The 25544-nt window shown below is 45.1% G+C and overlaps 1 protein-coding gene across 1 annotated transcript in view; it reads left to right on the top strand.

The window, feature by feature from the left end:
* SLC15A5 (solute carrier family 15 member 5) overlaps positions 1 to 22702 on the top strand; it is a 52268-nt gene extending 29566 nt beyond the window's left edge. The window contains exons 7-10 of the mRNA XM_082239014.1: positions 685 to 873; positions 3656 to 3787; positions 19942 to 20050; positions 22061 to 22702. Coding sequence (XP_082095140.1) covers positions 685 to 873; positions 3656 to 3787; positions 19942 to 20050; positions 22061 to 22208 — 578 coding nt within the window. The 3' untranslated portion in view covers positions 22209 to 22702. The remainder of the gene's footprint in view (positions 1 to 684; positions 874 to 3655; positions 3788 to 19941; positions 20051 to 22060) is intronic.
* Positions 22703 to 25544: the final 2842 nt, after the last annotated feature.

Below are 25544 nucleotides of genomic sequence, written 5' to 3'. Positions count from 1 at the left end.
AAGAGGGTCAGGGGCTGGATCTACTATGAAACCAATGAATCTTAAGCTTCCAGACCCTCCAAGTGTCCCTATTTTCCAGGGACAGTCCCAAATTTACAGAAGCCGTCCTGGTTTCTGATTTGAGCCTAGAATGTCCCACTTTTCCTTACGCTGGCCCTATTTTCATCAGAGAAATGTTGGAGGGTATGGAAGTGACCCCTGGGCCAAGGAAATATGTAACTGTGCCACCTTTAGAAGACATCTAAAGGCAGCCCTATATGAGGAGGTGCCGTGCCACCATTCCACAATGCTACAGAGGTGCCGTGATGCATCAAAGTGGTGCCAGAACTCAGTTCCGGTGAGTTCTAGGTGGAAAAAAAGTCATAGATAGGTAGGTAGGTAGCCAGGTGAAGGTCAGAGGGTGTTTATCTGTGGAGATGTGATGTTTGGGAACAAAGCCAGAAGTGAGGCCCCACTCCTGCTAGCCATGGGTGGCCTACATGCAAGTAGACATGTGACTAGAGCTGCCCTGTTTGATGAGAAATGAAAATCTAGGATTGCAGACATTCAGTTCTGAGTTTCTAATATTTATCAGAGTACAAATGGAGTGTGTTCATTGTCTTCCAGTATATCAGGTGCAATTCCAAAAGCAAGGTATGGTTTTATAAATGATTCTGTGCCTGCTTTGTGCCTTTTTGTACCCAGTTGTAGGTTACGCATCTGCCACCCTCTCTGTGATGGTTGCTGGGTTTTTAGAGGTACACAGGAAGCATTTCCCTTTGGTGGAACAGACTCTTTCAGGCAAAGTCCTCCTCGTCTCCTCCATGCCGTGCATCCATCTGGCCCCACAATACATCTTCCTCGGCTTGGCAGAAGCTCTGGCGACTCCCACCTGTAAGGGGACTCTATTGTTTCGTTTCCTAGCCTAAAAAGCAACCGGCTTCAGCGCAGGATGACATCTGTTTGAGCAGGGACAGCCAAAGCACCTTCCGTCGCAATCTTCGCCCCTGGCGCTGTTCCACAGCCTCTCTGAGCAGTCTCATTCATCACTGGCATGGAAAGAGTTTAATTTGTCATTCTTGTGGTTGCCGCTCGCCGAACAAGTGTTCTTTGCGGTCATGAGAAAATCCTTCATTTACTACCCCCAGTGGGACTTTCCATCCATTTAGAGAAAGGCAGTACCTCCCATGCTAGAGTGAAAAGCAAGTTCAGAGATGCCACCCCATGGGGCTCAGCAGCCAAGAAGATGTCCTTCCCTGTAGTAGTAGTAGTAGAGAAGCTGTGTGGTGTAGTGGTTAAGTGCGGTGGACTCATAATCTGGTGAACTGGGTTCGCTTCCCCACTACTCCTCCACATGCAGCTGCTGGGTGACCTTGGGCTAGTCCCACTTCTCTGAAGTCTCTCAGCCCCACTCACCTCACAGAGTGTTTGTTGTAGGGGAGGAAGGGAAAGGAGAATGTTAGCCACTTTGAGACTCCTTAGGGTAGTGATAAAGTGGGATATCAAATCCAAACTCTTCTTCTTCTAGTAGTAGTAATAGTAGTAGTAGTAGTAGATCTGACTGGGTTACCCCAGCCACTCTGGGTGGCTTCCAACAAGTTAAAACGCAGTAAGACATCAAACATTAAAAAGCTTCCCTATACAGGGCTGCCTTCAGACGCTTTCTAAAAGTCAGATGTTTATTTCCTTGACATCTGATGGGAAGGTGCTCCACAGGGTGGGTGCCACTACCAAGAAGGCCCTCTGCCTGGTTCCCTGTAACTTCACTTCTCACAGTGAAGGAACTGCCAGAAGGCCCTCAAATCTGGATCTCAGTGTCAGGGCTGAACGATGGGAGCGGAGATGCTCCTTCAGGTATACAGGGCCAAGGCCATTTAGGGCTTTAATGATCAGCACCAAAACTTTGAATTGTGCTCAGAAACATACTAGGAGTCAATGAAGATCCTTTAGGAGTGGTGTGATAAGGTCCCAGCAGCCACTCCCAGTCACCAGTCTAGCTGCCACATTCTGGATTTGCTGTAGTTTCTGAGTCATCTTCAGAGGTAGACCCACGTAGAGTGTAATAGTTCAGTGTCAATTTAAGGCTTGACCTGGAGGCTTTTCCTATGGGTCAGTCTCACACAGCGGCACCCATATTGAATGCTATGGATTTAACGCAGGATTAGGGGAACCTGTAGCTCTCCTGGTGCTGTTGGACTACAGCTTCTCTATCCCTGACAACTGGCCATGCTGAATGAGGTTGATGGGAGTTGGAGTCCAACAGCATGCAAAGGGCTGCAGGCTCCTCATTCCTGATCTTTCTAAGGGCAAATGGTGGGACAGGTTCCAAGTTAAGAGCTGTCAGGGACTGGCTGGATCACGAGAAGTGGTGGGAGGCACCAGAACCCCCAAGGGGAACCCCAGAGGACAAAGGTAGGGTTGCCATATTTCAGAATGTGAAAATCCAGACAGAAAAGTTGTTGAGCTGCTTCTGCAAAAACATTTTTTAAGGTTTTAGAGCTATTTCCCCCCAGAAAACCACTTCCAATCTGGGTTGGCATATGTCTGGATTTATGTCCAGATTTTCCCAGACATTTCAGGGATGTACTCCCGGACGCAGTTCCCAACAGCCAAATCCCGCGTATGTCTGGGAAATTCTGGACGTATGGCAACCCTAAGAAAGGCTCAGAGCCCAGGAATTGATGGTGGGACACTAGGGAGAAGTAAGAGGGAGAAGAATGGGAGTAGTTGTTGGATTCTGAAGGGGCAACAGGATTTAGTGAGCAGGGAGAGTCTGTGACAGGGAGCAGTTCTGACTCAGAGGCTGAAGCAGAGGAGGAGACAAGAGGCTGCTGAAGAGTACGGGGAGCCTGCCTCTCTTACTGAGACAAGCTCCCCTCCACCCCTTGTCTCCAGAGATTTGAAGAGTGATGCGTAGGATGGAACAGAGATTGGAGATGCCCAGACGCAGTTTGAGACTGCTTGGGAAACATCTGGCAGAGGAGGAGCCTTAAAGGGGGTAGAAGGCAGGGACCGCCAGTCCTGGCAACTGCTCCACAGGGCAAGACCTATTGAGACTGTTGCTGAGTGTATGGTTGTTGCCTTAAATTGCCTTTTTCGGCTGACCTGCATCTGACTCCAGCTGACTGACAAGAGCAAACAAAGGGCCCCCACCCAGAACGATCCCTGCATTGCAGTTTTGCCTCTGTCCCCTCCTGAGTACATGGAGCTTAATTTACCTTAAGCAGTATTTGGGCATTGGATATTTGTTTTGAAATTGGGGATTTGTTTGCTGCCCCGGGCCCCTTCCGGAGGAAGGGCAGGATATAAATCCAATACAGTGGACGCTCGGGTTGTGAACGTGATCCGTGTGGGATGCATATTCGCAACCCACAGCGTTTGCAACCTGCAGCAGCACGTCTGCACACACGCGGGTTGCGATTCGGCGCTTCTGCACATGCGCAATGTGCAATTTAGCGCTTCTACGCATGTGCGACCACCGAAACCCGGAAGTAACCCGTTCCGGTACTTCCGGGCTTCGGCGGTCCGTAACCTGAAAAAACACAACCTGAAGCGTCTGTAACCCGAGGTATGACTGTACATAAAATATCGCTCCCAGCAGGCAGTTGTGATAATGCCCCATTGCACCCCAACCAGAGATTCATTCCTACCTATTTCTTTTCATTCTTCTTCAAAGGTTCCTTCATTACATACAAGTTTGTGCCGGGCAGAATTCGTGGAGTTGCCTTGCAAGCCTTGACTTTCTTCAATGGAGCTGGCTGCATCCTGGAGGCTTTACTTGTTCAAGCAGCTTACACCGCCTCACAAGGTAAAACAGCCTTTAAGCCGAGTGAAGATGGGTGCCTTTCTCCCTCCCTCTCTCTCACCCCACCCAGCACTGCTCTCTCAGTAGGGATTTTTACCCTCTTCCTATTGGCTATTGACTTCCATTAGACGCACGTAACAAAATCTAGCTGCCAGCAGTGTATTGATCTCTTTTTCGTGATTAAGGTAGGTCACTAAGTTGCAGTCGGATTCATCAAAATGTAATGAATCATTCCTATTTTGATAGGTGGAATAATTAGTGTGGGTGGCATTTATTTATATATTATACAGGACTTCCTTCTATTCCACTTGGAAAATGAGCTAGGGATTCTCAGGTTACACTAGAATACCAGAGCAGGTTTTTCCCCCTCACATATGTATACAAATGATATTTATTTGCCAAATAATTGTTTAAACGAGAGTTGAGCTAAGGATGAGCAAAATACCAGAAATCACATTCTTTTCTCAGAGCTTCTTATGAAACCTAAAACTACCCTGAAGGTGTATTCAGTCTGGAGAGGTGCATTAATTTTACTACTCTTACATTATTTTGGATTCATTTATTATAGACAATTCTGATTTAATTCATTTCAGTTGCATTTCTGTGACCAGGGATGCTAAAGTTGAGAAACTAAGCCACTCTTCCTGAGCCTGGTGTCTTCCACATTGGTAGAGGACGTAGTCCAAAATAGTATTAGTAGTCCTAGACTAAAAACTAGAAAGGATCTTTGCAAATTCCTAAGTGGAAAGGTTTTGATCTACACCTCTTGGGCACAGTATCTTCCAGATGTTCACCATCCCTGAATGCTGACTGGGGTTTATGGGGGGTGAAGTCCAACAAAGTTCCAACATTTGGAGAGCACCACAGTGGGTACCCCTGTCTTCCTGTGCATATGGGATCTTTGCTGCCGAGCAAATTTTGCACATTTCTGAATATTGCAGCACAATTCTTAGTACTTTGGGTGTATCAAAATGCACATTTAAATATGTATTTTGAGAGGTGGGCTTTTTAACAACAAGAAAATGCAGCTTAATGTAGAAACACAAGCTCTAAAAGTGGAGTGGAGATCTTTACTAACAAATATGAGCATTAAGCATCGCCATGGTATAGGAGGACGGGTGGTGTTAAGAACCTGAGAAGAGCTTGCTGGATCACTCTTTCAACTTGGTTTATGTTAAAGTCACTAATAATATGAAGTTGGCAAGGGGTGAGGTCAGTTTGGAGGATACCCTGAGGGTGCAAAGTGGGGGCTGACCTTCTGAAGAGAGTCCTGGCGTCTGCATAGAGAAGCCTGGAGTTCGTACATTTCAAGAAATGTAATTATATTTAAAGTAGTAATATCTATCATGTAGGAGAGATTTCCACCAATCATCTGCCAACTTTGACCCTTCCCTTTAACAAGAAGTGTCCATCGCATTGCGGCTTAGCAACTTGAGCGTACCCTTGCACATCTCTTTCAGTTTCACTCTTGGTTTATAGCAAGGACGTCCAATTCCCAGCGTAGACAGACGTCTACTCCCAGGAAAAAAACCTGCCAGTGATCTACCCATGGGGGGGGTTGTTGAGCTTTCTTTAGGGGAGCAGGTCAAAGTTGTTGAGATTTGGGGACTCACCAACAACACAACTGCTAACAGACGAACACAGCGCTACAGCAGACAACAAAGGAACTCACACTAGACCAGACCTCCTCAACCTTGGCCCTCCAGATGTTTTGAGACTACAATTCCCATCATCCCTGACCACTGGTCCTGCTAGCTAGGGATCATGGGAGTTGTAGGCCAAAAACATCAGGAGGGCCGAGGTTGAGGAAGCCTTCATTAGACGCAGGGAAAGGCCAAGGGGGGAGAAGCCATGATTCTAAACAATGCAAGTGATAAGTATCAACCACGATCATCCGGGGATCCACCTGTCGATTGCGGTCGTCCGGTTGGACAGCCCTGGTTTATAGAAATTTTGAAAAAGCCACTAACAGCTTTTTAAAGTTGCATAGCTTTTAGAGGAGCACTGTCTCTTAAACTCTCTGGATCATCTTGAGATGCCAGAGTGGTTCCAGGGAGTTGGGTTGCACTAACAAAGGAGGCAACCCAGAGTTTACCTATTTTTCACACTGTGGAATGTTAGAGGAGGCGATGCTCTGAGAGTACCAGGTACTGTTTGTATCAAATATCTGTTGACACGCTGTTATTTGTTAAATGTGAAGCAATTTTTGTGAAACCGCTGCCAGCATTTGCCTCTTGAATCACCCATTTGACCTGCTTCTCTAGCCTACCCTGCAACCTGGCCGTCCACAAATTTAGGAGGAAAACTGTTAAACTTTTTTTTTTCTCTCTCTCAAGGCAACATACTTATGGTTCTCCCGTTTTATCTTACCAACCCCCAGTGAGGTAGGAACAGAGGAATCTGCCTTATACTGAATCCACACCATGGGCCCATCAGGTCAGAACTGTCAACACTGGCAGGGACTCTTCGAGATTTCCAGGCCCTACGAGGATACACCAGGGATTGAACCTGGGACCTTCAGTTTGCAAAGTGTATGTGCTTCCCTTGAGCAATGACCTTTCCTCAGCCTAGGGTAGGGTAGGCTGAGAGAGAAAAGGAGGAGGACAGGGAGCCTGGCACTGTCACCCAGTGTGCTTTGCATCTCTGAGTAAGAATTTGAACCTGGGTCTTCCTCATTCTAGTGCATACCGCTCAACTGTCCCAATTTAAATGGGGCACTCCAAAATTAACTCCAGCTTCTGATTCTCCCCCCCCCCATTTGTTTATTTGATTTTACATACTCAAATTTACAATCATACCACAACACCTTCCATAAGTATAAGATTCCCACGAATCTCTGGAATTCCCTCCTCCCCATCTGTGGGTCCCATTGTCAAACCTTTTCTACTGCATCTTTGATAATAATCCAAAATTTTTAATATCTCCATTGTATCCATAGTTCTTGTTACATTATAAGTGTTATTGCGATCCCGCTGGCAATTTTAACTGTTTACAGTGGTCTCCAAGGTAACTTGTAAATTTCCCCTGTTCCTTATTAAAATTTTTGTCTTCCTGGTTTTTCCGGTCATTTTTGCCATTTCAGCATAGTCCAACAATTTGATCTGCCATTCTTCTCTGATAGGGACTTGTCTTCTTTCCACCTCTGGGCTAGCAGCATCCTAGTTTTAAATTTTGATAGGTTTGGGATCTTAAGGCTGCTCTTAGTTTTGCCAACTCTATGTATTCACTTAGCTTACAAATCCATTCTTCTTTAGAGGGTATAGCCTCACTTTCCCATTTGCTGGCTAAAACTATTCTAGCTACTGCTGTGGCATAGAAAAAAAATCTTTTCTTATTCTGCTGGATATCACTCCCTATTATGCCCAGTGGATATGCCTCTGGTTTCCCAGAATGCTTTTATTACCTTGCACTTCCACCGCATATGATAGAAGGTGCCTTCCTTTTCTTTACATTTCCAACAGATCTTTGTACACTCCTGCTTCTGATTCTTTCCCAGGATGTCCCATTTTGGCTACTGCACTCTGACACAAGTCAGCTGGCTCCTGCCAGAGCTTGGGACCAAAAGAAGGGGTGGGCCTCTGTTAATAATAATAATAATAATAATAATAATAATAATAATAAATTTTATTTATACCCCGCCCTCCCCAGCCAAGACCAGGCTAACACCATATATAAAACAATTGATTGAAATACAACTTAAAAAACAAGATTATAATACAGCATTAAAATGCAGCCTCATTTCAGCAGAAACTCTAAAACTTTTTTTGGGGTGAAAACGTCAAGTCTTCACCAGACTGGTCCTCCGTGGGCCAGAAAAAGCCAGGGAAGTCCCCAAGTAGGAGTTCCGTCACAGAAGGAAAAAAGGAAAAAAGAAAGGGGGGGGAGATCAAGTTAATTCCGAGCCAAAAGCCAGGCGGAACAACTCCGTCTTACAGGCTCTGCGGAAAGAAATCAGATCCTGTAGGGCCCTGGTCTCATGAGACAGAGCGTTCCACCAGGCCAGAGCCACTGTTGAAAAGGCCCTGGCTCTGGTTGAGGCTAATCTGACTTCCTCAGACCCCGGGACCACTAGGGTGTTGCTATTTATGGACCTTAAGGTCCTCCGTGGGGCATACCAGGAGAGGCAGTCCCGTAGGTTGAGCTGTGCAGTGGGCAGGTGGAGTCACTGAGGGGAGTGGATGTAACTTAGGAGGAAGCAGAGAGGTGTTGGCGGGGGGGTCATTTAAAGAGTGTTGAGCGGCCCAGCCATGCTCCGATTTTCATCAGCAGGATGTTGGAGAGTATGCTAGTGAGACAGTGTAGCTGACCACTGAGGAACACTGTCCCTGGTGTAAGAGTTGTGCCAGGGAAGTGTCCAAATCAGACCAGGTTAGCAGCTAGTTGTCCTAAGAGCTGCTTCTGCACCGTCCATTTAAAGCACTGTGATACGTTAAACCAGTGATGGCCAAACTTGGCCCTCCAGCTGTTTTGAGACTACAACTCCCATCATCCCTAGCTAAAAGGACCAGCGGTCAGGGATGATGGGAATTGTAGTCCCAAAACAGCTGGAGGGCCAAGTTTGGCCATCACTGTGTTAAACAGTCATGGCTTCCTCCAGAGAATTCTGGGAACTGTAGTTTGTTAAGCCCCTATTCCTCTTCAAGAGCTACAATTCCAGAGTTCCTGGGAACTTCTGCATGCAGAGCAAATGCTCTCCCACTGAGCTATGGCTCTCCCCAAGCAGGGGAAATGTGTTTGGGGCAAGAAGGATCAGTAACTGCGGGGAAGTGTTGTCTTTGAATCTGCTTTATGGCAGGCTTTTTAAATATCTGAGAATTTATGTCCAACTCCCCGCTCACTTTTCACCTTCTTTTCTTTCCAATACCTGATCGCTCCCAACTGTTTTCACCCCTCTTCTCCCCCCCCCCCACCTTTAAATTAATTTATCATTTTTACTGCTCTCCTCTTTGCTAAATGTTAAGGTCAAAAATCTCCCCAAGGTGCCAAGAAATTGTAATGCATCCTCTGCCAGCTGAGGTGGGCGTAGCGAGAGCGGGCGTGTGTTGCAAATGTTACATGCTAAGTAATGTTAATGCGGTGCCATTTTGCTGCTCTGCAAATGTGTCGAGTCACAAGATCTTTTTCATTCATTCTTTCTTTCTTTCTTTCTTTGATGCAATTAAGGATTCTTAACACCTATAGTTACTTCAGAGGGGAAATAAATTTGAGACAGAGGAGCCGTTTGTGCTTTCAGGTATTGCAGTACGTGCACCCATGCCGTTACAGTGCAATTGTTCAAATGTTGGGCATGGACCCAGAAGAACTGGGTTCAAATCCTCACTCGGCCATGAAGCTCATGAAGTGTTCAGGGGCCAGTCACCATCTCTTAGGTTAACCTACCTCCCTTTGTTATTGGAAGAATAACATTGCAACCTTCCTAGAGTGTTTTTCTTCCAGCTTGAATGATTTACATGCATTGCTCTGCCCACTTTTGCCTTTGTCGTCACCCACCACCTGCATGCGGAACCTGGAAGGTCACCCAGAAAGGAATGCAGCCCTCTTTCTTACTTCACGCCTTGTATAGGTCAACGAGACATTCAACCAAACATACAGAGGGAAAACTCTCACAGAACTACATAACCAGTCAGGGTATATATTACATCTGTGAAGTTTATTTCACTGCTGGTTTCTTACCCACACTTCCATCTGCCTGCCTCCTACCTCGTTGACTTTAACACAAAAAGAATTAACCCTTGAGCTGCACTTATTATTGAGCTGTTGAACTTCTAACACCAATTATCTAGTGGAACGGTAGGCTCTCCCTCACTGGATGTTTTCAGGCAGAGGCAGGAGACCCATCTGCTGGGGAATGCACTGGCTTATCCTGCCTAGAGCAAAGAGTCCTGTTAATTTAAGTGGATCATCAGTGCGACTAACTTTGTTTATATCGGAACCATTGTTGTTGTTATTGTTGTTCAGTCGTTTAGTCGTGTCCGACTCTTTGTGACCCCATGGACCAGAGCACGCCAGGCACTCCTGTCTTCCACTGCCTCCCGCAGTTTGGTCAGACTCATGTTCGTAGCCTCGAGAACACTGTCCCACCATCTCGTCCTCTGCCGTCCCCTTCTCCTTGTGCCCTCCATCTTTCCCAACATCAGGGTCTTTTCCAGGGAGTCTTCTCTTCTCATGTGGTGGCCAAAGTACTGGAGCCTCAGCTTCAAGATCTGTCCTTCCACTCAGGGCTGATTTCCTTAAGAATGGATAGGTTTGATCTTCTTGCAGTCCATGGGACTCTCAAGAGTCTCCTCCAGCACCAATACCTGAACCATAGTAAACATAAATACATTACTCATGTTGTTGGTGGGAAGGGACAGGGCTGAGTGATAAACCAAAGGCCAATTGAGACCGACCTTTTGGAGCACCACCAACTTTCAACCACCCTCCACTTGCCTGCCTTCTTGCAACCAGTCCAGAGGGTAGCACTGCTTATAAGCTTCCTCCTCCTTAGTCTCCCTTTTGATCTTGTAGAATTCAGCAGGGGAAAGGATGAGTGGGAAACTAGAATTACAATGGCATTGGCTCTGGCGCCACCTACTGTTCATCTCCCTACCTTCCACCCCGCCAGTACAAATGGTCCCCAGCCACCAGTGCCAAAGATTAATTCATGCATCTGTGCATTACAGTAAGGCTTACAGTTAACTCTATGTTGGTTGTCCTGCTACGGAAGGGATGCTAGCATATTGTCAAGTCTCCAAGTCCATCCAACGGGTCTAGCACTCTGGTTTGGGGATTGGAACCCAAATTTCCCAGCTCCACATTGGCGCAGAATTTCGAATAACTTTCAGACAAGAATATTTCAGCCTCATTTGCATCCCGTAGCATCTTGTTAGTCTAGAGTTGCATTTTTGCTGGCAAAGTGGGTAAGATAGTCACCCGGTGCCTTAAGTGGCGTTAATCATTTTATAAAAATGTATCTATGAAGGATGGTGTGAATATGATAAAATAAGACTTCTTGGGAATTTGATGAGTGCAAACAGATGACGGGTGACAGTGATATTTCAGTACAAGCTGGGGAAGTGGATTTCTTAAGGCTCTTTCTACCTCCTTTGACATTTTAATGAGACACATGACAAAACCTATCCCCCTGTGCTACTTGTTATGGAGAGAAGTTTTTTTCTAAAAAAATTGCAGTTCAAATATGTACATTCGGGTTTGGGTTGGAGGTTAAGAGTGAAGGAGACTGCCCTGAACCGGTTCCTTTCGACTCCATCTCGCCTCAATTATAAGAGCCCGATTATATCCATACTAGGCTGTTGGCATGCACTGTACAAGGGGCAGCCTTTAAAGACTGCTCTGAAACTTACACTGGTACCAACTGCAACTGCTTGGGTGCTTGTAGGAGCCAGATGGCATACCAGGTACATTTAGGGTTGCCATATTTCTGAAAGTTTTTATTTTATGGCAGAAAGTGAGGAGGAATTAAAGAACCTTTTTTTTTTTTATAATCATATTTATTAAAATTTCCAATAATAACAAAATAGAAAAGATAAAAAAGATAAAGAAAAGAAAGAAAAAGAGAGACTAGTTTAGACCCTTCTTTTCATAGCCTTCTTTCTGGGACTTCCTCCTTCCCCTCCCGACTGTATTCCCCTTTCCCTAAGTTGGTTCCACAAGTTCTCATCCCCAAATTTAAGCCTAATATATTTTACTCATAAACCAATTTAAACTTACACAATCTTAACATCACTCCTCGTCTTATAATAAAACAAAATTTCCCCCCCAAGATCAGCTCTCATTCCTTCCACGAGTTCCCCCTTTCTAAAAAAGGAAAAAACGAAAACATATAGGATCAAAGTTATAAAAAATATAAGATAGAATATATAGAAAAGTTCAAAAAATTGGTTACAAAGCCTTTGGATTCTAGGATTCCCCCTCCCTTCCCCGGTTTTGATTCCCCATGTCCATTTGTCTGTATGTTGTCGGCCTGGAGATCTTAAGTCCACAGCCAAATTTTTCTCAGTCCATCTTGCCGGTTTCTTCAGATTTGGTTGTTTTAATAATATTTAACTTCATAAATCCAGTCTAATAGAGGCCTTTAATTTTCCTAAATCTTTTGTTGCTCCTCCCGTTGTTCTTTCCGTGTCGTATTTAGTCATTTACTCTTTTATTTCTTGGTTTCTCAGGTTTCTGTCTTGTTCAGCTGTCAAAACATTCTTGTTTCAAAACTTAGTGTCTCTACAGAGGTTTGTTATTCAGGGACAAAGACTTACGTCCAGTTCCTTTCTTGCTTCAATAGAAGATTCTATTGTATTATGGTCACCTCTGTAGACAAAATAATATTTCAGTTCTGCAGCTTTCCCAGGAGATAAGACCTATGCACATCCCAGAGTAGTTTTCCACATACGACACTTGTAATGTCCCGAAACCCCTCTAGGGGGATTGCAATAACTTTGTATCCTCTAGTCCAAAAGTCAATTTGTTGTTTCTTTTTCCCCGACAGTTTATATCCATATTTATATCAAATTGTAACAAAGTTAACCAGCAAAAAACTTGTAGCAAAGTCCTCTTTATATTTTCCAGCTTTGACAGCTCCTTTGACAGCTGTCAAATTCTCCATCTCTCTTCGCCAGGTTCTCCGAATCGCCCCGGTTCCCAGGGGGGGGTTGCCTTTTTCCTCTCACCCTCGACTCTTCTCCTCCAGCACAGTTCTTATAATTCACATCGTGGAGTTAGTAATTTTTGTCATCAATAAACTTCTAAATCGATCTTGGTTTCTCAGTCCTTGTTTTAGCATGTTTACAATCAGGGAGGGGACTGACTTCCTTTTTGGATCCCCTCCCGCTCGTGCCAAATCCGGAAAAAAATTTCTTTTTTCCTCCTTTTATACCCGGTTGCCCAATTACTCACGGGTTGTTGTTAATTGTCCGAATTTCCTTTGGAAGAAGCCAGCGCTCTCCGCCGGATGGCATGCGGCTGCGCCCGGCAGGGGAAGCGGAGGACTCAAAGCACCACGCCACTCCCCGGCGCCCGATCCGTAGCCTTTAAAAAGGCTCCTTCACAAGCCGGGAGGGCGATAACGGTGCCAGCCGAGTCACCATGTCCACGGGATCCGTTCCCGTGGTTTTTAAGGGTCCCCGCGTCGCCGGCGCGGTAGGACCCGACCCCTGCCGAGCCGACTCCCTCCGGAGCTCGGAGGGAGTCCGCCATTCGGCGATGGCGCTAACCCGGAAGTCCCCTAAAGAACCTTTTAATGAGGGTGAAAGAGGAGAGCGCAAAATATGGTCTGAAGCTCAACATCCAAAAAATGAAGATCATGGCCACAGGGCCCATCACCTCCTGGCAAATAGAAGGGGAAGAAATGGAGGCAGTGAGAGATTTTACTTTCTTGGGCTCCATAATCACCGCAGATGGTGACAGCAGTCACGAAATTAAAAGACGCCTGCTTCTTGGGAGAAAGGCAATGGCAAACCTACACAGCATCTTAAAAAGCAGAAACATCACCTTGCCAACAAAGGTCCGTATAGTTAAAGCTATGGTTTTCCCGGGAGTGATGTATAGAAGTGAGAGCTGGACCATAAAGAAGGCTGATCGCTGAAGAATTGATGCTTTTGAATTATGGTGCTGGAGGAGATTCTTGAGAGTCCCATGGACTGCAAGAAGATCAAATGCATCCATTCTTAAGGAAATTAGCCCTGAGTGCTCACTGGAAGGACAGATCCTGAAGCTGAGGCTCCAGTACTTTGGCCACCTCCTGAGAAGAGAAGACTCCCTGGAAAAGACCCTGATGTTGGGAAAGATGGAGGGCACAAGGAGAAGGGGACGACAGAGGACGAGATGGTTGGACAGTGTTCTCGAAGCTACAAACATGAGTCTGACCAAACTGCGGAAGGCAGTGGAAGATAGGAGTGCCTGGCGTGCTCCGGTCCATGGAGTCACGAAGAGTAGGACACGACTAAACAACAACATTTCTGAAAGTTGTTGAGATTTTTAGGAAGACCCCAAACGCGTTGTTGTTTTTTGTTTGTTTGACTTGCCTAAGATCCAGGACAGAGCACCGCCTTTCTGAAATTCCCTCCAGACAGAATCTGCCTTGCAAACAGGAGGTTCCAGCTTCAAACTCTACCTTCTCCAGGTGGGACTGGGAATGTCCCCTGTCTGAAATCTGCAGAGCCACTGAGCTAGATGGACCAATTGTCTGAGTCAGTATAAGGCAGCTTACTATGTTCCAGTGCTGCTGGTAACCTTCAATGCCCTAGACAGTTTGGGACCAGGTTATTTGAAGGATCAGCTACACCCATATGAACCTGCCCAGGTAAATTCTGAAATAAAAATATAGCTATGTGTGATCGTGATCCTCTCATTCAGTCTCCGATTGATCCTGGCTACCATCATTTTCCTAAAATGGAATTACATGGTTGCTGAAAAGCCAGATTGGTTAAAAATGAGATCAATATTTTAAAAGATTATTATTATTTTGAAAAGATAACAGAAGGAAAGAGGGGAGAAAGCCAGATTAAAAACATTGCCATCTGACACTAACGGGAGGAATATTCCATCAATCCTAACTTAAAAGCCTAGATTAATATAGGAAGTCGATATGTCCAAACATGTCTAAATCAGATTGGCAATTATAAGCCTTGTATTCAAATGTAGAAAGGGCAGTGAGATCTTCGGACGACTGAGTAGTGAATGGGTGGTTATTTGTCATTCCAGCTTTGCTGTATATGTATCTTTGCCACCATAAGGGCAAACAGAATTTACTTTTGTTGTCCATCTCTTGGTCCCCACATTGTAGGGCTATGATTTAGGAGTATGTGAACATCCACAAATATCAAGGATTCTTCCAGAGTGAAGTTAATATGAACAATAATTGTTGGCCTCTAGTTTGACTTTAAGAAACCCTTCAAAACTTGATTCTGGGGTCTGTTTCAAACTTCCAAAGATATGCATGTCACTTCCGCCTATAGAGCTGCCTATTCCTATAAGCATTTTGAGACTGTTTCAAATACTTTTTGTGAGCTCAAAGTGAGTTTGTAACAAACAGGCTTCACAACTTGGTGTGAAGATTCTACCACTTTGCTCCACACATGCGAAGCCCTTCAACTTGGGATGGTCTGGGCATCTAATTCCATCCTATTTTCGTCTTGTTGGAGCTTAATTTGTTGGGTCTTATTTGTTCCAGTGCATTTGGATCTGTTCATTGTATCTATTTTGTGTGCACTTTTTACATAAGATACCTATGTTTAACATAAAATATACACACTTTTCAAAAAAAAAGGATGCTTCCATGTACATTAATGCAAAATATGTATTTTTGAGCATGACTTTGACGCATGGAAAATGCATTGCAAAATCTGGAGGAACGTGTGATCTGACTGGAAATTGCCTTCTGATTCACTAGTAATTTTGAGAATGTCAAATCCAGTCAGTCCACAGCAAAGAGTGGATCAAACTATTTCCTCCCTGATCCCTAATTCTAGCCATTTTCTGTTGAACTCAACAAAATTAACTGTGTCTAAGGATGGGCAAATCTGTCCATTTCAATTCCTCTCTGCTTCTCATTTTTGCAGTCTTAAATTCAGCTCTCTGCATTTCTGCAGCAATCTTTTTTTTAAAAAAAGAAACACCTTTTGAACATACATCAGTGCAAATTTCTCCTAATGGTCACATTTTTGTATGCAGTATTGCCTAATGCACACACTTTCCCGCAAGCATTTTCCCCAACACAATGCATTTTTGTTTCTTGTTTTCTGAATTATATGCCTTTTGTTGTTGTTGGAGAACTGTGTCGCAAAATTCAGAAGTGTGCGAATTTCAAAAGCTAGCTGTGCTTTGCTTTGCATATTGGTTTGAGAAGTGCAACTTAAGTCGCTTCTCATTAATATGCAAACAAAAATAGATTTTCCCTCCCACCCATAAGCTGTAGCACAGGGACCCATATAAAACCCTTCCTTGCCGTCAGACACACTTATTCTCTCCTCGAGTCCTTGCAGCCGCTGGGATGTGTAAAATGAAAAGCTGCTTGATTATGAATGATGGCTCTAAAAGTTTATAAGCTACTAAAGGGGGAAGTATATAGTTCCTAGGTGCTCAGTCAGCTGACAGTGTTAAATGATATGTTTTAAACCTAGCTCTGGGAGTTCGGCTCAGTCTGTCGCATCTTTGAGGAGTAAGACAAGGGGAGTGGAGGAGGAGGTGCTGCTGTTCTGCTCCCTGACAAATGAAGGCAGTTTTTGTCTGAGGAACTGAGCGAGAGCAAACTCTGCTGGCACCCGGCTGGCAACTGACAGCTTATTCTTGTTGATCCAGTGGAGGAAATTGCTTAACAAAGTTGTGTTTGCGGTTGTCCAAGAGAAGGGCAGAAACATCTCACCCCACAGGCTCAGCTGCTCTTGCAGCTTAACTCCCAGTTCGGCCTTTCAAAAATATTGCTTGCACTGTTATAGAATTGTGGAGTTGTTTGACTGATAGATTTGTGTTCCCTCCAAGCCTTTGGTTTTATTTCTGTAAGATGTGAGTCTGTAGTATAAGGAACTGCCTGGTGGTCAAACTAGTCTTTTTGCTAAGTTCATAGCCCCAGTCCAGCCTCTTAAGCATCCTTTGTACATGTCTAAAGAGTTGGTAAGATACTGGGTGTGTTGCCATAGAAACAACCAGGTAGTGATGCTTCCAGAAGGACAGGGCAAGCTTGCCCCCTTCCCCTTCACTGAATGGAAGACACATCATGGGGATTATCTAGGTCAGGGGTCTGCAACCTTTAAGACAAAAAGAGCCACTTGGACCCGTTTTCGAAGGGAAAAAAAACTGGGAGCCGCAAAACCATTGCGACATTTAAAACAAATATATCTCTGGAGCCGTGATCTGACAGCGGGCGGGAAGGTGACGTCGGGACGGTGCGTGACTAATGCACGCACCGCCCCCATGCAACGTCACAACCAGTACAGCGCCCGCCACAGTGGGGAGTGTCGGGGCGCACAATGCGCCTCCTCCCCTCGCTAGTATCTGCCCCGGAGCCGCGGCAAAGGTGTAAAAGAGCCACATGCAGCTCCGAAGCCACGGGTTGCAGACCCCTGATCTAGGTTCATTTGCAGTTGGGAAGAAACAGAGGTTTGATTTGTGCAGGAACCAAAGCTATGACTTTGGGAACTCACCCAGAAATCAAATGAGGGACCAAGATCTGTTGGAGAGTTTATGATGTGAGCTCTCCTGTCTTATACTTGTGGGCATGGAGTTGAGGGTAAAACACATATCCATAGACAAGCGTGCATTATAACTCCAGCAAAAGATCCTAAACCTCTCAGCAGTGTGTGTATCAACATACATGAGTGCTGGCTGCACACATTTGAATCCATGTACACACTTGTAACATGATGCTCAGCCTGTATACACATATCAATAAAATCATAGATCACAAAAAACTCCCAGTTTGGCCTTCATCACGAACTGGTGTGCAAAACTGGTTTGCACGTATTTTCCAGCAAGAGGGGACCCTCCAAAGTCTCTCCCGGCTCTGAAGTCCCTCCACGCCTCGCGTGACAAGTGGGGTTGTATGTACACAAAAATTGTTCACGTTATAAAAGAGGAAGCAAAGGGCAGCCCCTCCAAACCTACAATGATGTGCTGTGTCTACCACAAGTGGTGGAGTGGAAACTCGGTCATCATTCCTACCTTTACTGTGCTTACCGCTGCAAATGTTCCTGTTTACTGAAGATGCCATTTGATTCTCCAACATGGTGCCCGTGAGGACCATGCTGCCCTTGGGACATGTTCCTTGGCACCTGCTAAGACCTCCCATGCATGCTTAGGAGTGCCAGAGAGAGGGTCTTTTTGAAATAATTTTTATTTGATTTTACAAATGCAAGGTTATAAAAATCCAAATATAAGTCCATATACAGAGATTCCTCCGAATCTCACGACTTCCCCCACACCCCTTCCATGGGGTCCCATTTTAAACATTTACAACTGCATATTCTTCCATACTCTAACTTTAAAATCACTCCATATAGTCCATGGTATTTGTTACGCTACAAGTGAAATGAAAATGTTCCCATCTGCTTACAGTGGTCTCTTAGATAACTTATACAGTGGTACCTCATGTTACGAACTTAATTCATTTTGGAGGTCCGTTCTTAACCTGAAACTGTTCTTAACCTGAAGCACCACTTTAGCTAATGGGGCCTCCTGCTGCTGCTATTCTGCCGGAGCATGATTTCTGTTCTCATCCTGAAGCAAAGTTCTTAACCCAAGGTACTATTTCTGGGTTAGTGGAGTCTGTAACCTGAAGCATCTGTAACCCAAGGTACCACTGTATAAATGTTTCCCATTCATTTGTAAAGTTTTTATCCCCTTGGTTCCTGGGTTTTCCTGTCAGCTTTGCCATTTCAGCAAAGTCCACCAGCTTAGTTTGCCATTCCTCTCTGGTAGGGACCATCTCTGGGCGAGAGAGGTATGTGCATAAAAGCATTTCACAGGAGGCAAATAGCTATTCTTATCAGTGTATTTTTACTGCCAGAGGAGAGGCGCTTGTGGGATTTTCTGCTCCACATACTGGACTTGGGTATTGCATATGCAGACCTGGGGGACACCATTTGCGGCTCCATCTCTGGTAACAAAATATCATAGGTCAGCTCTGGGGGTTTTGTGACTAGGGCTGGGGTTGAACTGCTTGCTCTGCCCCATTTAGGTCTTGCTGCCACTTAGACATGGGTTCGTTCACCTGCCTCCATACTATTCCTGTCCCATTTCATGCTGTTCCTTTGTGTCCCACTGTGCAAATTTTGTGCACACCATTTATGTATATGCACTTTTAACACACTTTCCAACACACTCTCCAATGCAATATGATTTTTTTAATGGACAATCTTTTTGTGTGTGTGTGGAAAATATGTAAATCTGTGCACACATTTGGGGCACCAAAAATGCATTGCTGTATCCGATGAGGTCATAGAGTTGGAAGGGACCTTCAAGGGCATCTGGCCCAACCCCCCCAGAATGCATAATCTTACTGGGAGTTACATTCTGATATGCAAGAAATTTGGGAAGCAGTGGGTCGATGTTATGTACTGAAGTTCTCACCCTGGCCCAGCAGGGGGATACTGTAGATAGTTCAGGTCCACATATGCAAATAAGGGATTGAAAGTGGCGTTCAGTGATTGGATAGTTACAGAAAGTTGTTACAGTTACGTTGTACTGGAGCTCTATATAAGCAGGCTTGCTGAACCCTTCAGTTCAGTTCTGTTCTGGCCTGTGAATAAACAAGAGCTGTTTGAAGAATCGCTGTGTTGTCTGATATGTTCACCCACAACTTAACAGTCGGGTTAATCTACTGTAAGAAGCAGACCACATGATTCCAGCCTCATCACTATTTAACTACCTTCTGCAGGGTCTGTAAGACAGAGCCGTTCCACCTGGCTTTCAATTTGAACTTAGCCTGATCTTTTATTCCCCTTCCTTCCCTTCCCTTCCGTTCCCCTTCCCCTTTTTATGAAGATTACCTGCTCTGGGATCCCATGGCTAATTCTCCCCTGGTCTCCTCGCTGGCCCAAATAGGACTAATTTAGCCAGCTAGCCCTGGTGATCATCTAATGTTTATTGGATGGATTTTCCCCCTAAATTGATTTTTGAATTCTGAATTCATTGTTATTCACGTTTTACACTGTATTTTGTGCTTTTTTTGTTGCATCAATTAAGTGTTTTAAATTTGTTGTTAGCCACCCTGAGCCTAGTTTTCTGAACCGGGAAGGGCGTGGTATAAATAAAGATTTGTTGTTGTTGTTGTTGTTGTTGTTGTTGTTGTTATTTGTGATGAAACACGCATGTCATTTGGCAATCTCGTGCTTTGTGTCAAGGGACCCTTCTGAGGTTTGAGGGTACCACTCTATTCTGCCTTGGTCAGACCACACCTGGACTAATGTGTCCAATTCTGGGCACCACAATTTAAGAGGGATGTCGACAAGCTGGAATGTGTGCAGAGGAGGGCAACCAAGATGATCAAGGGTCTGGAAAGCAAGCCTTATGAGGAGTGCTTGAAGGAGCTGGATATGTTTAGGCTGGAAAAGAGGAGACTGAGAAGAGATATGATAGCCATCTTCGAATATCTTGACACTCTATACTCTGTTTTTCTGATGGGTTTCTTGGAGCTCATCTAAATACAGTTTTTTCTCCTTTCTCCCCAACAGGTGACTGGTTTCCAAATGTTCTAAATGAGGGTAGACTGGAGTGGTTTTACTTCTTTTTGGCCTCACTAATGATGATTAACACTTTAGGCTTCTGGACCATCTCACACAGGTAAGTCCTTGCATATTCTGTTGGGATATGAGTACTACACAGCTGCGAACAAGCAGCTGGATGTTTACATCACATGATGGAGCTGACCATGGGACAGGAAGTTCCAGGGAATTCACAGAGCTTTGTTCTTTGTGTAATATGAGACCTTCCTGTTGCTTGTGTGAAGGAAGTCTTAGTGAGTTGCTCGGAGAAGTCTGAGTGAACGGACATGTTTTTGTACAGTTGTACAGTCAGAAATAAAGTAGAAATGTAACAGACTTTCTGACTATCTTCTTTCTCCTGCTGGTATGCAGGGAAAGGGGGTATGCACCTTTCACACAGGGAGGTGTCGCCTATCAAGATCTACCCTGGACTGCCGGGATGCCAGCCAGGGAAGATCACCGGCAAACAAGCCCTGGGAGCCTGGGAGAGGGGCCAGCCTCTCCCGAGGGGGCTAGTTTTCCAACATATTCAGCACATGAATCTTGACACATGGTCGGACCAGCCTGAACAGAATGAATATTCACATATGATACTGCATTTTCAGACAGGGACTTGATATCTCTCTTGGAGGGCCTTCCCCAAGTTCCCAAGTGAGAAGCCACTAGAAGGAAAGAGGGCCCTTTCAGTGGTGGCCCTTCCTGATGGAATGCCCTCTGCAGAGATGCAGTGAACAGGGATGGGAAACAGAGCCAAATGACCCTGAATACACAGCTGTATCAGATGGGCTTAAACAACGCCTTTCAAAATATGCTTAATACAAACAGAATAGGACCTTTCTTTGCATTCAGGTCCCCGATATCCCCATCTTAGGTAACAGGTGAGCAGCTGTCAGTCACAATCCTGGGGTGGTTAGACCTTTGAATTGACTCTGCATGAGGCAGTTCTACATATTGGAGGCCTTTCTTCGTGTGCCTCTTCCACAAGAGGGCTGGAGGATGGCAAAATGAGAACGGGGCCTTTTCTGCAGTGGCTCCTTGTTTGTGGAATGCTCTCCCCAGGGAAGCTCGCCTGCCGCCTTCATTATACACCTTTAGGTGCCAGACGAAAATGTTTCTCTTCAACCAGGCCTTGGGCTGGTTGACATCCAATGCCCTTTTAAATGTGTTGTGGGAGGGAGGAATGTTGCTTTGTTCCTGTTTTTATTGTGTGTTTTGTGTTTTTATCTTGTCTTTTTATGCTGTGAACCACTCTGAGATCTTTGGATGAAGGGCAGTACGGTGGTGCCTCGCAAGACGAAATTAATCCGTTCCGCGAGTCTCTTCGTCTAGCGGTTTTTTCGTCTTGCGAAGCAACCCTATTGGCGGCTTAGCGGCTTAGTGCTATTAGCGGTTTAGCGGCTATTAAAGGCTTAGCGGCTATTAAAGGATTAGCGGCTAAAAGGCTATTAGTGGCTTAGCGGCTTAGAAAAAGTGGGGGAAAGCGGGAAAAAATCGGAACACTTGCAAGACGTTTTCGTCTTGCAAAGCAAGCACATAGGGTAAATCATCTTGCGAAGCAGCTCAAAAATGGAAAACCCTTTCGTCTAGCGGGTTTTCTGTCTTGCGAGGCATTCGTCTTGCGGGGCACCACTGTATACAACTTTAATACAGTGGTACCTCGGATTAAGAACTTAATTTGTTCTGGAGGTCCGTTCTTAACCTGAAACTGTTCTTAACCTGAGGTACCACTTTAGCTAATGGGGCCTCCTGCTGCCACCGCGCTGCCACCACGCGATTTCTGTTCTCATCCTGAAGCAAAGTTCTTAACCCGAGGTACTATTTCTGGGTTAGCTGAGTCTGTAACCTGAAGTGTCTGTAACCCAAGGTACCACTGTAATAGTAATCATCATCATCACTCTTTCCCTTTTGGACTCTTGAAGGCATTAAACATGGCTGGTATATCCAAACAGTATTACATTGCACTTCAAATGTCTTTATACAATAGAAGCAGCCCAGAGTGGCTGTGGCAACCCAGTCAGATGGGCGGGGTACAAATAAATCATCATCATCATCATCATCAAAGGAGATTTAATTCATTTTTGCTTTGCAGGTACACTAATCTACAGCAGGACTACGACAAAGGATTTAGAGGGAGTCTTCTTCAAGAGCAACTTTTACAGCATGAGAAATCGCTTATATTTTATGACAGCATCCTGGATTGCCCCTCTCCTTTGTCTCCCGTGGAGACTCTCCTGTGAAATCTTGCTCTGAAAATGACTGGTTGGTCACACGGCGCAGTCAGTCACCAGAGTATTGTCTGTCAGATTTTAATGATACATTCCTGTCTGTGTTTACGAACTGACTTAACAATAAATGGATTGTTGTTTCTCCTTTTCATGTCCTCATAAGGTAGATAACATTTGAAATCTCAGCAAGACTTCGGCCCCGATCCTTAGCTTTCCATATGCCTAGCTCCCCTTACAGAGACACCCCAACAGGCAAGAGGAATATTTACAACTTTGTGTTCCGTGTGTGTGCAAGAGTTCACTCTGAAAATGACGTTTGCATGTAATAAAATCTCTTGCATCACAATGCTATGTAAATTTCCTGTTCCACAAGGTTGGGAATCTGTTTCTGTTGAGCAAAAAGCCCAGGCGACTGAGGCAGGGCAGTCAGCAGTAAGGGGTAGGAAGCATGAAGTAGTGGTAATAACACTAATAATATATTTGAGTGGCTGATATGTTTCTCAGCAACCACTCCAACCTGTGTTTGCGGATGGTATGCAAAGCAGCAAGAGAAAGCCAATGTAATTCTGGGCTGCATCAATAGGAGTATAGCATCTAGATCAAGGGAAGTAATAGTGCCACTGTATTCTGCTCTGGTCAGACCTCACCTGGAGTACTGTGTCCAGTTCTGGGCACCACAGTTCAAGAAGGACACTGACAAACTGGAACATGTCCAGAGGAGGGCAACCAAAATGGTCAAAGGCCTGGAAACGATGCCTTATGAGGAACGGCTAAGGGAGCTGGGCATGTTTAGCCTGGAGAAGAGGAGGTTAAGGGGTGATATGATAGCCATCTTCAAATATATAAAAGGATGTCACATAGAGGAGGGAGAAAGGTTGTTTTCTGCTGCTCCAGAGAAGTGGACACGGAGCAATGGATCCAAACTACAAGAAAGAAGATTCCACCTAAACATTAGGAAGAACTTCCTGACAGTAAGAGCTGTTTGACAGTGGAATTTGCTGCCAAGGAGTGTGGTGGGGTCTCCTTCTTTGGAGGTCTTTAAGCAGAGGCTTGGCAACCATATGTCAGGAGTGCTCTGATGGTGTTTCCTGCTTGGCAGGGGGTTGGACTCGATGGCCCTTGTGGTCTCTTCCAACTCTATGATTCTATGATTCTAAGACCTCCACTTGTGCATGAGAAGCAGCAGGAACCTAGCTGGGGCTGATGGGAGATGTGCTTGAAAATACCTCGAGGACACTAGATTGGAGAAGGCTGTAGCCGAGTGTCAGGGACCGTGCTGAGGAGGGTTGCACTGAGGAAAAATGGTTGGAGCCACTCCCTTCTCCTGATCCTGAATCTTCCCAGGAGCAGGAGGACAGTATAGATTTGGAACAGTGGTTTGCAGAGGGGCACACCGTATTTTTCTGTCTATAAGACTAGGTTTTTCCCCAAAAAAATAATGTCAAAAATTAAGGGGGCGTCTTATACACAGATACATCTCCCCCCATTTTCTTAAATCTGAGTCCCCCAAAATAGGGGGTGTCTTATATATGGGGGCATCTTATAGACGGGAAAATACGGTATTTCAGAAGGCAGAAACTGGGAAATCCTGGATGGGGATTATTATTATTATTATTATTATTATTATTATTTAGTTATTTATTTATTATTTGTACCCCACCCATCTGGCTGGGCTTCCCCAGCCACTCTGGGCAGCTTCCAACAAAATATTAAAATACAGTAACGCATCAAACATTAAAAGCTTCCCTAAAGAAGGCTGCCTTCAGATGTCTTCTAAAAGTCTGGTAGTTGTAATTCTCTTTGACATCTGGTGGGAGGGTGTTCCACAGGGCGGGTGCCACTACCGAGAAGGCCCTCTGCCTGGTTCCCTGGAACTTGGCTTCTCGCAGTGAGGGAACCGCCAGAAGGCCCTCTGCACTGGACCTCAGTGTCCGGGTAGAACTCCTTTTCCTTTGTTCTGCTTATCTACTGCCATGGGGGAGTAAGCTGATACCCTGAAGCCTGACACTGAGGGTCTCATGCTTCCTCTCCCCGTCTTTTCAAGTCATTATGTGGTCCAGTGCCGAGGGCCTTCTGGCGGTTCCCTCATTGCGAGAAGCAAAGCTACAGGGAACCAGGCAGAGGGCCTTCTCGGTAGTGGCGCCCGCCCTGTGGAACGCCCTTCCAGCAGATGTCAAAACGATAAACAACTACCTGACATTCAGAAGACATCTTAAGGCAGCCCTGTTTAGGGAAGTTTTTAACGTGTGATATTTTACTGTATTTTTGGTTTTTATTGAAGCCGCCCAGAGTGGCTGGGGAGGCCCAGCCAGATGGGCGGGGTATAAATAATAAATTATTATTATTATTATTATTATTATTATTATTATTATTATTATTATTATTATTATTTAATGCCCAGAGCCACTCAGAGAGATTTCGAACATTGAAAGCAATGGAAATGGAAATAGAGAATCATCTCTGTACTAGACTGCAGCAAGAGGATAGCAAGGTTTCAGGTGCCTCTTCCAGCCCTACCTGAAGATGCAGGAGAATGAATCTGGGAGCTTCTGCATCCACAGGCAGGTGCTGTAACCACTGAGCTACAGCCCCGCACTAATCCAGTGTAGCTATAGCCATTATTGACCACAACCCAAACCTAAGAACCAGATGCTCAACCCCTTCATCCTGCAGAGCAAAGCAAACTTCATTTAAAAAAACCACACACCCTGTAAATTACCAAGCTTACTCTGAATGAGTTAAATGTATCTGCTGGATGACATTAAGAGGCACTCTTTATAAAAAAGAATTTGAACCATTTCCCAGGTACTACGGGCAAGGCAAAGCATGTGGGACATTGTTTCAGGTAGAATGGGGGGGGGAGAGAAGAGAGATCAGTGGCAGGGATTAAGCTATCCATCTGTTGAGTTTGCACTGATGATGGAGCACATGCTCTCCATTGCAATGAGATGCGTTCAGAGAGCATTTTTCATTTCCACTGCCTAGCAACAAAGTCATTCAGCACCTGCAATAGTTTAAGCATTAAGCATAATTGGCTTTGCTTGACATAAATCTGTAGTTTTGTAAATAAGAACAGGGTAGTCTCGTCGTCATACCAATTAGCGGAAAGGAATGCTTTCTTGGTGTCTGCTGTTTTTGGAGAGGGTAGATGGGTCTCTTTATTGAAAGGATTGCTCACGGACAGCGCCTGGTGTTGCTGAAAGTTTGCCAAGGAAGCTCGGAGAGGTGACCCGAGGCTTCCTGAATGACCTTAGGCCAAAAGGAGAGGATCCTTTGTCCCTCTCCACCAACGCTATGGCTATATTCATGTCAGCAAAGCCTCTCTGCTTCGTGAGCATCCGTCCCAAT

Source organism: Podarcis vaucheri, assembly GCF_965113315.1.
Source record: "Podarcis vaucheri genome assembly, chromosome: 10".
NCBI lineage: Eukaryota > Metazoa > Chordata > Lepidosauria > Squamata > Lacertidae > Podarcis > Podarcis vaucheri.
This window is presented reverse-complemented; position numbering and strand designations above follow the sequence as displayed.